This window comes from Thunnus albacares, chromosome 3, assembly GCF_914725855.1.
Source record: "Thunnus albacares chromosome 3, fThuAlb1.1, whole genome shotgun sequence".
In the NCBI taxonomy this organism is placed as follows: domain Eukaryota; kingdom Metazoa; phylum Chordata; class Actinopteri; order Scombriformes; family Scombridae; genus Thunnus; species Thunnus albacares.
Window position 1 is genome coordinate 6,744,685 of NC_058108.1, and position 14,922 is coordinate 6,759,606.

The window sequence follows — 14,922 nt, forward strand, 5'->3', positions numbered from 1 at the left end:
CCTGGACCCTGTTCTTTGTACAAGCATAATTGATTTAACTTGATTTTATTGTGTTATTGTGTTTTTTTGTTGTGGTTGTTGTTTGTTTTGTTTATTACACACACCTGGATTGCTTGCTTAAAGTATATCTAGATAGACCTTACACACAAGCCTGCAACAGTTTAGGCTCATTCAGTTAGCTGACCAAGTTTGTCATTACTCACATACAACAAGATGATTTAACGCTCCAGAAGCTCAAGTCTGTCAACTAGATTCAGTAGCTACACAAACTTTCATCTGATCCTGAATTCAATTAATGACCAAGTATTCTTGCAGAAACTTCATAGTTCAAATCAAAGAAAGATGGCGACCAAAACACCACAACAGAGGAGCAGTTTTCCAGACACAACACCCCGCAGGTGAGTGTTTTTTCTTCTCTGAGTGTGCACAGTGGACCTAAGCCAGAGGCGGGACCCTTGCCTAGCCCTAAAAGGAAATTTTCCCTGCCCCCCTCCCCCATGACCAGCTCAATGAGGGATCAAGCCCTTACTGCCGCCTATATTGGACTTGTGCATCTTGACTGGCCTTTTTGCATGCTGATGGTCAGACAGCTTCTGGAGCGCCTCCAGCCAGGTGACTGGATGACGTCCATAGACCTGACCAATGCTTACTTCCACATCCCCATCCTGCCCCGCCACAGGAAGAACCTGCACTTTGCGATGGGAGGACAGAGCTATCAATACTGCCACCTCCTGTTTGGATATTCTCTGGCCTTTCACACGTTTTCCAAATGTGTGGAGGTGCCAGCGCTCAGGGAGAAAGGTGTAAGAATCCTCATCCACATAGACTGGCTGATTCTTGCCACATCCAGGCAGGAATTGGAAGCCCACACAGCGCTGGTCATTCAGGACATCACGCAGTTGTGCTTCACTATCAGCCTCAACAAAAGCTCCCTGCAGCCAAGCCAGCAGATGCTCTACCTCGGGCTACTATTGGATTCCCACACAATTACGGCACGACTGTCAGAGGAACATGTGGAGGTGATATTACAGCTGACCCAATGTGTGAGGTCCACAGCCTAGGTACCAGAAAGAAGCGTTACGTCACTCCTCAGGATGATGTCGGCAGCCCGTCCGGTGGTACGCCTGGGGCTGCTGCACATGATAAATCTCCAGCGCTGGTTTGCACAGCTCTGGCTGCACCCGAGCCAAGACAAACCACGCAAGTTCTGCGTCCCATACTGGCACGGAGGGACATAGGGTTCAGGGATTTACCCAGTTGCCTCTGCGAGGGGGTGAAATAGAATCTTTAAAGCTGGTGTTTTGTCAGATTGCTTCAGTGACTGTTCAGCAGTTTAATGTGTGTGGAAGATAAAAGTTCCTAAAACCCCTCCAAAATTGGTTAAAATTAAACATGGACCATGTTTAATCATGACTTAATTGCCATTAATTGGGAAAGACTCAAGTTAATAGCTGATGTTCAAAACGCTTAGGACTTTTACGCTGAATTCACTCAGGTGGTTGATAAACATGCTCCCTGGAAACTGTCAAAAGTTAAGTGCAGACTTTTATCCTGGATCAATTCAAAACTCGTATCCCTTTTTAGTTATAGGCAAAATTTCATCAGACAAGGAAACATATTGACTGGGAAACGTACAGACAATTCAGACTCAAGTCTGAAATGCTAAATCTAATTACTATAAAAAATGTCTGAGTGATAATTCCAAAAATCCTAAACAGTTCTGGAGCAAAATGATAAACATATTTCATACATCAGATAAATGTTCTGCTAGTTAATTGAGAGTTGCTGATACAATACTGAATGATCCCTCACTTATTGCATGCACATTCCTACAGCATTGTTCCTTTGTCTGTCATAATTTAATTCCTAACAATATACACATGACTTCTAATTTCATTTCAGCTTATCAAAGTTCTTTTTTCTTTCATTCAATAACTCCTGATTTCTGCAATGCCATTCGTGATATGAAAGCAAGCAATGGTCCCGGACTTGATGGGATTGAAACTAAATTCATTAAATTAGTATCTCATATTCTCATCTATCTATTGGCTGATCTGTTTAATCTTTCACTATGTACATGTGAAGTACCACCTATTTGGATATCTGCAAGTATTACGCCTTAATTATCGCAGTACCTTAATAATAATAATAATACGAAGAAGAATAATAAGAATAATGATAATAATATCCTTTCTCAATATCAATTTCGTTTCAGATCTGTCAGATCTTTTCCACAACTACTGTTCTCTTAAAATTCATTAACAATGTTTTCTCTGCATCTGATCATGGTCACAGAAGTAATATTTATTGATCTCACCAAAGCTTTTGATCAGGTGGATCACTATCTTCTTTTTGACAAGCTTCATGCTATTGGTCTTTCCCAATATGCATTGCTGGGGTTTAATTTGTATCTTCACAACAGAAAGCAATGTGCTGTTTTGAGACGGTATAAGTCAGATTTGCTTACTCAGCGGAGAGGTGTGCCTCAAGGTTCTACTTTAGGACCACTTCTTTTCTCTGTTTTTATTAATGATCTCCCACTCTTCTTTTCTGATGGTTGTGCACAACTGTATGAAGATGATTCTACTATATAAACATCAAAAGCTTCTATATCACAAATTCAAAAGGCCCTGCAATCTGATTTTACTATTCTACAAACGTGGTTGTTAGCTAACACATTACCGCTATTCAGTGCTTCTTGGTGTGAGACAGAACCTAAACTCCAAATCCAACTCTTTGGTTATAACTTGTAATGATGGTAGATCTCTTCAGAAAGTAGAAAAAATTAAATGTCTAGGTGTGTGGATTGACTCTGAACTTACCTTTAAACCACACATTGATCATGCCATGAAAAAAGTAAAATTTGGTGTTGGTGTTTGGTGCTCTGTATCGTTCCAGACATTGTTTTGCACTTAATGTTAGAAAGAGACGTGTTTCACAACTTATATTAAGTTACGACCCTCTTTGCCCAGTCTGCCTGTGGCTTCTGCAGGTACTGGAGGTGGGTGTGGCAGCATCATCAGGAACGCTGGCAACACCTGGGGCTCTGGATGCCAGTGCCTCTTCAAAAACCCTTTGTAGTGCAGTTGCTGGTGTGCTCTCCTCCCTGAGACACCTTTTGGTTGATATTTGACTTTTTTTTTTGCACCATACAACACTACATTCACACACTGTTCCACTCATGCACTCACCTACACTACTGATCTCAGTGACTAGACATGCCATTGTTAGGTTGGGTTATTTTCTCTTAGGTTACTCTCTTTTTTTAAATAAATTGGTCATTAATTGGCTTTGTTGTGTGCATCTCCCTTCTTTGTCATGACCGTGCGGCCCGGTTCGTGACAGCTCCCTCTTGATATAAGATGTCAATTTCGCTGGTACCAATTTATTTTTAAATGCACCAACTTTAACTATCATTATTGTCTGTCTGTATTTTTTCTTTTGTTCTTTATAAGTCAAATTATTCACTAAGATGCTCTGATCAGATCCTCTCAACAAAAAAAGCTTTTATGCTTCGAACTCCTTCTGATTGGAATAAGTTACCTTAAATGTTTTGTTTTCTAATCTTAAAACAAATTGCCTGTTTTTACCAATGCTATCACTGTTCCTTTATTTATAGATTGATCATTTTCTTTTTATTGTGTCTAGTCTAAGGTTGTAACTCTCTTTTTTCGGTTATTTACTTTTTGTTTGGTTGTTGTTTCTTTGTTTTGTCATTGTTGTGTTATGTATTATTGTGTCTGTTTTCCATTTGTTTTGTGTGAGTGTGTGTGTGTTTTTGTGTGAGTGTTTGTTTGGGACCCCCTTGAAAATGAGATGATACATCTCAAGGGGTTTATCGTGATATAATAAATTTCTGACATGCCCATATGTACATTGAAACAGTTTTTGGTTGCCGTAGTTATTAATCCCTTCCTAAAGTGTCTCCAATGTAAGAGACAGGGGACACAAGCCAGAGTCTTTGTTAATCCATTTGAGCTTTTTCTGTCCTGGCTCCTGGATTATGGAACCCCTCTGGGGATTAGTTTTAAATCTCATCACAAAACCTGCCTATTCTCAAAGGCATTTAGTTGATGCTTCCATTTCCTGATTTGTTCTTATTCTTAAACATTTTTTTCTTGTGTCTGTTGTAAATATTTATTTAAATACCAATATGGTCTTTTTTGAAATTGCAAAGCACTTTCTGTGCAAAAATACATTCTAATAGTCCCCCCCCCAAAAAATGTGTTTTGTTTCTTGTTCCCTCAGTTGGATGTTTGAGCTTCACTGTGCAGAATGATGTATGTGCAGAGTTTGACACTAGAAGGCCGTTTTCACATTCATCTGCTGAAAGTTGAAAGTTTCTCTGCGCTCAATGAAAATCTTAGTTTAAGATGTGTACCTACAAGCAGGATTTGTGACATCACAACTATTTTGGAGCCAGTCGTGGTCCAATATTCAACTTACACGTGCAATGTGGAAACTTGAAGTCTCCAGTGCACAAACACTGAGGATGGACTTAACAGAGAAGGAGGTCTTGATCTTGAGTCTAGCTGTTAAACTTCTATTAAAAATATTTGCGTATTTATGGATTCCGAATTTTTTAGTGAGGGAGAAGATGACATTTTAAGGATTTTCTCAAGATAATTGAACTTAATTTATGAAAATAACCATGTCAGACACAAATTATGATTGAAAGTAGAGTATTTTATATACATCTCAAAACATGTCTGGAGGGGATCTTTAAGTTCAGCTGCTGCTTCAGCAGTCTGAGTTAGAAACTTAAATATCAATAATGAGATCTTTTTTATTTAGAGCCTTAGTTTTGAATTAACCAGTGTTACTTTCTCCATGATAAACAAAGTCAAGATTATTTAAGCCACATTTGAAGGACAAAGCTTATCCTTATCAGTCCAAAGTATCTTCACTGTATTCCAACCAACATACACTATGTGCCTCTAACTGCACTAGAGGTATTATTTCCAGGCTGAAACAAGGTCGCTTTGTAAAGCCCCTCATTTGAATTTGAGGTCAAATCATGTTGCAGCAGCCCCTTGAAGCTACTGTGGAAATTATGAGTTATAGCCATCTGCTTTCCAGTGGCTTTCCATCAGCCCCTCTGCAGGAAAGAGAAGTCATTCTACAAATGCAGCTTTCAGTGCCTCACTGGCTCTCTGCTGTCAGCACTGGCTGCAGGAAACACACAATGTTACTAAAGAACTGAGGCCCCTCTGGCTAATGTTTACGGCACCAATTTCCATTTCTTTATTGTCTTTTCCATAAAAATGGCTAAAAATCCAGCCCAACAATGAGCACTGCCTTTTGTCATCATCTAACAAACATTTTTTCTTTCCTCCCTGCTTGAGCTGTGTTGATAGTCATTAAAACAAATATAAAAAACTTTCTGCACAGCCTAGAAGTGTAGGTTTCTCCCCCACTTTGTATGCACCCCATTCAATTTAATGAAAATCTTCAATTTCACACAGCAAAGACATGAAACTTCTTCCTCAGAAAGAGCTTTTATTACCCATAGAATATTGCACATATATTGTATATAGTATAATACACTTACTTTCATCAAAATATAATCTTATTAAGTAAACAGAACACCAAACCATAATGGTCATATTTACATTGAAACCTCCGAAATGCTGCAGTCATTCACTGTAAGCATTTTGCCAAGGTGGTATTTACATTAAGGACACTTTGTCCAATGTGTCTCTCCTTTATGTCTGCTGTGATTTATAAACTCCACATGAACGTCCATGTGATGACAGACATAAAAACAATAGTTGGCAGCTTAGTGTGATAAGTCCTGGAGGTCTGTTTGTCTTGTTTACGACCGTGGGAGGACCTGAGCGATGGTGTCCCGGGCATTCTGATTGAGCCTTTCTGGGAACCTGACAGCATACTCCACTATTAGGTCACCGCGACGATCTGGGCGTTTGGGATAAGGCAGTCCCTCACCGCTAATGCGCCGCTTCATCCCCGGCTGCACGATATCTGTTGTTGACACTGTAAAACTTCTGCCGTCCAATGTGGGTGTGTTGACTGCGCTGCCACACAAGGCCTGATGAGACAGAAGAGATAACAAAAGCAGATGAAAGTGAGTTAACGAGATCATGAACGGGCACTAACAGGAACTTCATTCTATACATGATTACCAGTAATAACAGCCACAAGTCCTTTGATTTACTACTCTAGCATATTTAAAAAGGTGTATTTCAGTATATCAGGTGAGTATATATTTAGCATGTAATCTTAACTTACATCTCTGAGTGATATCTTGGCTGTGTAAACGATGTCAGAGCCTTCACGTTTGAACACTGGATGTGGCTTGTCCTTCAGCACAAATACCACATCAGCCGGAATGTTTGTGGGAGTCTCGTCTCCCTCTTTAGGAAATGTGATTTTGGTGCCTTCTTTCCACCCCTTCTTTATCTGCACCTCCAGGATTTTATCTTCTGTTCTTAGTGTCCGCCTGTCAGGATTCAGCCTTTTGCGAGAGATCTTCATTTTCTTTGTGCAACCCGACAGCACTTCCTCCAAGCTCACCCGGAGGTCGTGAACTATAGGCGGGTCCTGATGTTTCTTTACAACGCTACTGTGACTGCCCATTCCTCCCATACCAGAGCTGAAAGAGCGAGGGAACCCGCCCATTCCACCGCCACCCATCCCAAAGCGGGCAAAAGGGTCGTCAGTGTCCATGTCCTCGTCTGTGCCCCCATTGCGTGCACCAAAAAACTGTTCAAAAGGGTTACGTCCACCGAAGAACTCTGAAAAGATGGCATGAGGGTCACCTTGGAAGGTGTAGCTGAAGGTTTCAGGACCACCACCACCACCACCACCACCACCACCTGAGGGGCCTCCGCCTTTAAGACCTGGAAGAAAGAGACAATCAATTAATATATTTAAACACTAAAACGGACTAAATCTTTGTGTGGTACGTGCCTTTGGTGTGTTGTTTTATTGTCATGTCAAGATAGGTAAAGGTCATAATGGAGAAAACAGGTGCTATTAAAAAGGTAACATCCTTTTACTTTTGTTCTGTTTTTATAAATACAGACTTTAAAGTATCATACACACTCAAATGCTATAATTCAACTGGTTTATTTTGTGTTTTGGTTCTGCACAAGTGTGACAAGGTAAAGGAGTGAAGAAAAGAGTGGCCAAGAACCAAGAGCAACAGCATAACATTGTTCATGTTAAAACAAACAACACAGGCAGCAGAGTTTACTGTGTGCCAAATTTTCTTTCCCAGGATGGCGAAGAAATGACCCGCCATACTCTGCCTCTGACTGGCCATTACTCATTACCTTTGTTAGTAAGGTTGGTTAGATTTAGGCATGAGGAGTGAGATTGTCAAGAATATCATGGTAAGCCAATCACAGGCAGAATAGGGTGCATCAAGACTTCGCCATCCTGGGAAAAAAAATATTGCTTACTGTAAGGGGCTCTGTGTAAAATAATCAAAGTAAAAACAAACACCAACTAAGTCTTAGTTTTTCCCCATTATACAACTAGGCTACTCCCTATTGGGTGATACATATTACACCAGACAGAAAACTGTGAATTATCAGTAGTTAGTAAGTTATTAACTTATTTTAGTGCATGCGAACATACTCATTGCTGCCCTAAAAAGAACACGTGGATGTACACACATTGATAGGAAACCATGAAACCTTTTGACTTGTCATAGTTGGGAAAGCACAGGCATTACAAATAGTATAAACAATGTCTTTTTTCAGTCCAAGTGTCCCATTACTTAATGACAGTGTGACAGAGATACACTATATCAGGACTGTGAAACTGAAGCAGCTAAATGTCATCGTTCATTTTATTATTTACACATGCACTTTTCCGACCATAACAGGTCAAAACATCTTCCCTGGAAAAGGCCTACTAAGGCTTGATGTTTGCTTTCCATCTATCATTGCTGGCTTTTAAATCAGTAGAAGTTGTTTTTGATGCAACATGAACTGTAACAACTCTTTCTGAAGGTATGAAGGCCCTGAAACCTCCTACTTCACTGTGTACAGACACCACCAGTAAAAATGTGGCACAAACCTACTAAATTCTACCAACTTTTGCGGTGCCTCTCACTTATCAGCCTGCCTACCTACATGGAACCAGGACTGGCTTGTACCAGCTGTTTGTAAATCCGTCATTAAAGCCCCCCTCCAGTGTATTTTGGCATTTTTAAGATATTTCATACTTGAATCATTTCCTGACAATGTTGATTATCTACACTGTTCACCAAATTAATCCCTGAAGGCAGCAGGACTGATTTGTTGATAAATCTGCAGCCTCTGAGCAGTGCTGCGCCAGAGCACAGTGCCATTATGCACATTTACTGTGTTTACCTTCATTAAAATCGCCTGATGTCACCAGGCTGCTACAGTATAGCCACACACACACACCTCTACACACATCAGACTGGTTGGTTATAACTCAATATTCTGCTTTTTTATGAAGGAGACGTCAGGTTAGCAGGCGTCAGCACAGCCTCTTTTCCAACTTCCTTTTTAGCAAAAATAGCGTCTCATGTTTTATCCTTGAAACACACTGCAGTGCAAATGCTGTTGTATAACATTAATTACTTAACTATGCGACCATGTACGATTTGAGATACATTTTAGCCTAATTATTGCTGAAATAGCGTCAGCCCGATATAATCATATAAACAGAAACACCAAATCAGTTTCTTGACTTATTATAGTAACTAGGCTAACCGATGAAAGTTATACTCCATCTGTCTTTGGCTGCAGATTTGTGGTGATTTGAGTTCATGTTGTGCCGCTCTGAACTGTCCAGACATTTTCTGAAGAAAAGCTTTTTGTTTGTTGAGCTGTTGTTATCACATTTAACTGTGATTAATTTGGCACAGCTGTCTAAGAGCTATGAGAGCACTGATGTCACTGGCTGAGAGAGTATTTAATAATCACCACACCCGCTGATCTACATTCACCTTCACTCAGCCCTTTAACACATTGCGCTGCTGCACAGACGTGAACCAAAATAGCAAGTGCGCATGGAGACGTCCACATAGTCCTTGCGCCTAAGACCTATCACGCTGCACTTGGCATTTATTATTCAAATTTCAACTGAGGGTGCAAAATATTAAACTGAGGGTGCAATGCATACTTTTGTACCCTTGCAGAACCAGGGCCGGCCACTGAGGAGGAAAGTTTACTATAAAATAAAGCAAGGAGTTATTGCTTAGGATAGGTGATCCATCAATAAAGAAGTCTTTAGCTTATGCTGTAGCAAGTGGACAGGTTAGGCTATAATATCACTACCATTCCTACACAACGCCAGTGCACTAGAATGGCAATCTGGTTGCCATGATAATGGATGACATCCGCCTATTAACCACACCCATTCTCTGTTTGAGAAAGAAAGATAAAATAAATTTAACTGCCAATCCTTTGAGAATGTAGGTGTGACTTTGTTTTATTTATATGTGCATATCTGGAGAAAGATGTGTTTTAGAATACTTAGTAGTATTCATGCAGTTTACAGTGAGAGGGAAATATCTGATTATGCAAAGCTAACTGTCATTATTTGGTCATTTAGTTTAACTAGCTTAGTTATTAGCAGTTACTCTGGTTATTGGCATAAAGTTTTGCAATTTGAGGTTTATAGTGGTTTTTTCTGTGAAATTTAAAGTGCCAGGTCAGATACGTCGACCATATTCCACATTAACGCTATCTCTTTACTCTTCAATCAATTTAGATTTCCAAATGTTTTACTTATGAAGTAAATGAATATTGTTGTTACATAGGAGCAACACCTGGGGCCATGTTTGGGCGGACTACTCCCCTCCAGCCACAACATGAGATCACAAGTGTAATTTAGGATGCATTTTTTAAAAACTATATCATACTCCAGGATGCCCTTGATACTCTTACGTGTCTTCAACTTCCCATCCAGTACCTTAATGGTTCCATGAAATGAAAAATACATTTTCCCAGTTTTAATCCTGTGTCCCCATGTTAACAGTTCATTTATCATTATATACCAAATATGTCAAAAAAAATCTGCATGTCTTTTTATTTCCTGTAAAACGGTTTCAAATATTTGATGACTCATCCTGCACTCAGGGGTGTTAACAAAAGTTCATCCAAATAAATAGAGTCAAATGTGTTTGGCTCAAGCGCGTACTTTCGGGTCTGAAAAGTGAAGCCAATGCTCAAGTTCCTTAAACCTGCATTCTCTCTAATGGCCATCAGGGGGCGAATCAACTGGCTCCAAAAAGAAGTCAGATTATATGGAAGTCTATGAGAAACTTCTCACTTTTTTATTACCTCAGTAAACATTTTCCTAATGAGTTTATGGTCACAATCTCTAGTTTCAAGTCTTCTTGATTACAGCATGATGATCATTTTGTAAAATTAAGGTCCCATTTGATTTAAATTTGACAATAAAGCAGGGTATGCTTTAGGGCTATGTTGTTTAGTGGCTATGTTGTGATTGACAAGTCGCTACCATGATGGCAACATTGGTTAGGTAATGTAAACATGGCGTAACCCCAGAATCACAGAGCATAGGTGTAGCCATAGCTGTAGTTATTTCAGTGTGTTTTCAGTTCATGAAAGTTAATTGCAACATTTTGGTCACCTTAAAATTCTTGTTCAGCATTTGGTTGTACTAAAAGACTCTAAGGAGTCAGCTGTTCAGTTTCTCTAGTAAGTACATTTTGTTTTAATGGTTTAAGCGGTTTTTCGTGAACGAAAATTAGCATTATCATTAGCATCATCACAGTTAACCATAGACTATAAATGCACTGTGCTAGCCAAGCCTGCAGTTAGCGTTAGGGGCAGCGCAACACTCTCGTCCAAATATGGTCACTTCATCACTTCTGGCTCCAAACATCCAAGTTGGCGATGGTCAAAATGCCAAACTTGAGGCTTCAAAACCATGGATGTATAATAAGAGCTGGATAGGGCGCCATCGCCTTGCAGCCAATTTTTCCCAGTGGCCACTCGCGGTATTGCAGCGAAAAATCCCCCTGCGGCCCAAAAAGCATTTTCCCCATAGACCACCATTGCAAAAGAGACATCTGTAAAACTAATGACAGGACACCTCGAACTTCAAACAAGGTCAATTATGACTCTTTCTATTATGAAGTTTTGATCCATGGAGGTTTTAGATTTATAAAACTTTCCTCGAGCCGAGAAAAGCGATTTTAAAATCCGTGACGTCACCACAATGTAAAGTCTATAGGCCGAGCGGGAACTCGCGGGCGGGGCCAGCGGGGGAAACACTACTGCACATATTCAGTGGGTCGCACAACGCGCCATTTTCAGTCCAGTATCCACCTATTATAATACATCCATGTTCAAAACGTGTGTCCACAAACAAATGGGTGACGGTGGCTATGTCCAATATTTTTAGACAGTCTATGATTTGGATATCAGTGGGCAAAAACTGTTTCACTTCCAAAGCAATGTGACTGAGGTCTAATTCATTCAACTCTCCTTCGTCCTCCTGATCTAACAACAGGTTTAAGTGTTTTTGGAGCCAACAGTCCTCTATAGCTCCGTATTGCGCTAAACTCTAAGCTCCGACCATTTTCAGCGGTCCAATCGGATGCGAAGGATTTGATTTAAATCCCTCTTATAACTGTACACCACTCAAATATTCTGTTTCACTCTATTTTATACAGTCTATGGTTTGACTGGGAGATACGTCACCGTACAGAAGCTAAAGACGCTAATTTCATGAGGCATTTAAGTTACCATGGATACCAAACAGATAATAATAAAGATAACATTCCAGTACACGCTGTACGTTAGTCCCCGCCCCCTCCTGGAGTCAAGCAGAGCTCTCCATGTTAAACTCAAGTTTAGACCTTCTCCGTTTCAGCTTGTCTACGAGTTCGTGTAAAGACATGAATAGGGAACCTCTCCTTTCCTGAATTCTTGTAGAAACATGATTGCAGAGCCTCTCCTTTCCTGGCTCAGAAATTGCAGAGCAGACGGGAGCGCCATTATAAACAGAGGAGGATAACGTCTATGTGGTCCCCTGCCTGCATGTTTGATGCTGTCACCTTCAACCCAAGCCTCTTAGTGGCATCCAGAGATTAACACTGTTTTAAGTATCCCCTATTATTCTAGCTTCAGCTTCAAATTCATCTATCTGTTGTTTAATTATTTACAGTCACGTTAAACCTTACCTTCTTCTCCGAAACGGTCGTATATGTCTTTTTTCTTTGGGTCGCTCAAAACATCGTAAGCTTCGGCGATTTCTTTGAATTTCTCCTCGGCTCCAGGTGACTTGTTTTTGTCGGGGTGAAAGCGAAGAGCCTGCTTGCGATAAGCTTTTTTTATATCGTCCTCTGATGCTCCTTTCTTAATTCCCAAAATGTCGTAGTAGTCTTTACCCATCTTGACCATCCAGCGGCCTGTTTAGTTACAGTCACAGCTGCAGTTAAAGTTAAAACGACTGGTAATGAACTTCAGAAGCGCGTCCTCGGTCCGTCCTTCGTCTGGACTCAGGCCCCTGCGCCCCAGATAGTTTCTTTATAAGCGGCGTGGAAACTTCCAGAGTTTTCCATAACGAGCCCGAACAATCTCAACTGTGACAGTTGGCCAAACACACGCCCAGCGAGACGTCACCGCATGCTGCCTTCAAGTGCTGTCAGAGATATAGGCGACTTATCCAGTAACATACCATACCATATCAGTCTCATAAAACCCAGTATGGCTGTAGGAAACGGTTCAGAGATCCCGTCATAATGCGCCTTCACCACAACAAGAACATGTAGGTATAGGCAAAATCATGCAACACGTTTGACTTTATTGCTGATTATACTTTAGGGCATGGCAGATCCAATTACACCAGATCACAAGTAATCACAATAAGACCATAAACAACAAATTAACCACTACAAACAATATTAATAATAATCTTTAAAGACTTCTGCAAGCGTTGAGCAAAATTGGGGAAAAAAAGACTGCTTAACTGTGGAAGAACTGCTGGCAGGAACTTTTGTTATGCTTGGGTGTGGCCCAGATTTAAAGGAAAGGTTCACAATTTATCAATTCTGTCCTAAAACAATAGAAAGGTTCCCAAATGAACATGAACACATGTTTTTCTTGCACATTCCTCTTGTTCATAACGGCTATCAAGAGATCTCTCCATAATGTGCTTTCACTGTTGTGAAAAGTTCACTTTGTAGACTAAATGTACAGTCCTCTTCCTGTGCAAAAATATATTTAAAAGTTTATTTGAAGCTAACATGGGGCTTCTTTCATCAAAATTGGTTCAATCAAGTCAATATCTTTCAAAGTTAAAAACGATTTAGTGCCAGATTCCCTCTTTTTGTTTTTTTGTTCAACTGAACAGGAAAACACTGTTTGTCGAGACAAAGAGGGATTTTTTTTGTACTAAAAAGACAGTTACTGTGCAAGGTTTCATTCAACTAAACAGCTGAAGCCTCATATTATCCTCAAATAAACTTTTAAATACATTTTTACTCAAAACAGGGCCTGAGGATTTTGGCCTCCATCACTTACACTGTAAGTGCATTATAAAGGGATCTGTTAATGGTCAATATGAATGATCACAGCAAGTTAAACCTTTTTCAGTGTTCATTTTGCAACATGACTGTTGTTTTAAGACATACTTGAAAGACTGAACCTGTCCTTTCAGACTATCACCGTCGTATACTGGCTGCTAGTGTGGTGCACAACAGGGAGGTGTCCGGCATAACATCCATAACTTCACCTTCAGGAGGGCAAGGCCCTCCAAAACAAATATTTCCAAAAAAATCACCTGTCATAGACCACTTAAAAATAAACCAATAAAAAGTACATTTAAGTACATTTAATAAAGTTTTTCTGTCTGGCTTATCCAAATGTGTTTTCAGTTGCATCAAAATGGCTCCAAAGTCTTTAGGGGAGATGGTCAGGTTAGATGGTTTGTCAGAAAATGTCTAAAATAATTACACATCGGTCATTATGCCCATTTTATTTGATTCATTTGTTGATTTGTGGTGCTGCTTGTGTTTTAAAGTACAACAACAGGAAAACATATATGTGTAAAACTTGAAAGCTGCACTGTACTGGATCCATGTCATCTGTCTTTCAAACAAATGTCAACTAGAGATATGTTGGGACATGCAGTACTATGTTTGCAGTGGAAATAGTGCCCAAATACACTCTGTGCACAGATCTTTTGGGTAAGCATGTCAGAAAATGTATTCACGGAAAATAGATTAGACAAGCCACTGGATGTAGCATTATATACTGTCTCAAAAAGTATTACACACAGACAAGCGTTGTTAAGCATTGTTATAATAAAAGAATCCTCCTCAGTTCACTGCAGCTGTCCTCTGTTTCATTCAATCATGGTGTTTTTAAAGATTTTAAGGTGTTTTAAAATGAATGAGTAAATTGGAGTACAAAGTTGATATTAGCTTGTAAAATAGTGATTATGCCATTTGTCTGATACTTGTCTCAAGTGAAGCAAAACTTGTTTTTCAGGGAGCGGCATGGGACATTTTTACTATCACTGCAGGTGGTAACAGTCCTACAGACCCACCCAAATCAGAGGAGGATTATTTTCTAAAAAGCTGGAGCTCAGATATTCTTTTAAAGAGGAAACAATTGCAAGTTATGCCCCTCACTTTTGTATCATTAGGGTTATGCAGGTCTGTGTATTTAGGTTTATTGGGACATCAAGATTGAAAATAATGGCTCCTTTGAATAAGGTCCACATACCAGGCATATGTACAGTAGGTATGAAACATCAGTGTTCTGTATATTTGAATTGGGAGGTACCAAAATGTTTATCCCTTAAAATGTATAGTCTCCATTAATTTGTGCTCATTATGACTCCGGGTTGTCTTGTTTTGCTGTTGAAGGAATTATTATTGAGTAACTGTGCCAAACTGATACAAAGCATAACAACCTTCCTGTAGAATCAATAATGGCTTTA

The 14,922-nt window shown here is 39.8% G+C and overlaps 1 protein-coding gene across 1 annotated transcript; it reads right to left on the reverse strand.

Annotated features, from left to right (window-relative positions):
- Nucleotides 1-5,479: 5,479 nt before the first annotated feature.
- dnajb1b (DnaJ heat shock protein family (Hsp40) member B1b) lies at nucleotides 5,480-12,542 on the reverse strand. The gene is made up of 3 exons (XM_044346016.1): nucleotides 12,158-12,542; nucleotides 6,250-6,860; nucleotides 5,480-6,049 (listed from the first exon to the last, which is right to left on the reverse strand). Exons 1-3 carry the CDS (start codon nucleotides 12,375-12,377, stop codon nucleotides 5,816-5,818), a joined length of 1,065 nt encoding a protein of 354 aa, XP_044201951.1. The 5' UTR covers nucleotides 12,378-12,542; the 3' UTR covers nucleotides 5,480-5,815.
- Nucleotides 12,543-14,922: the final 2,380 nt, after the last annotated feature.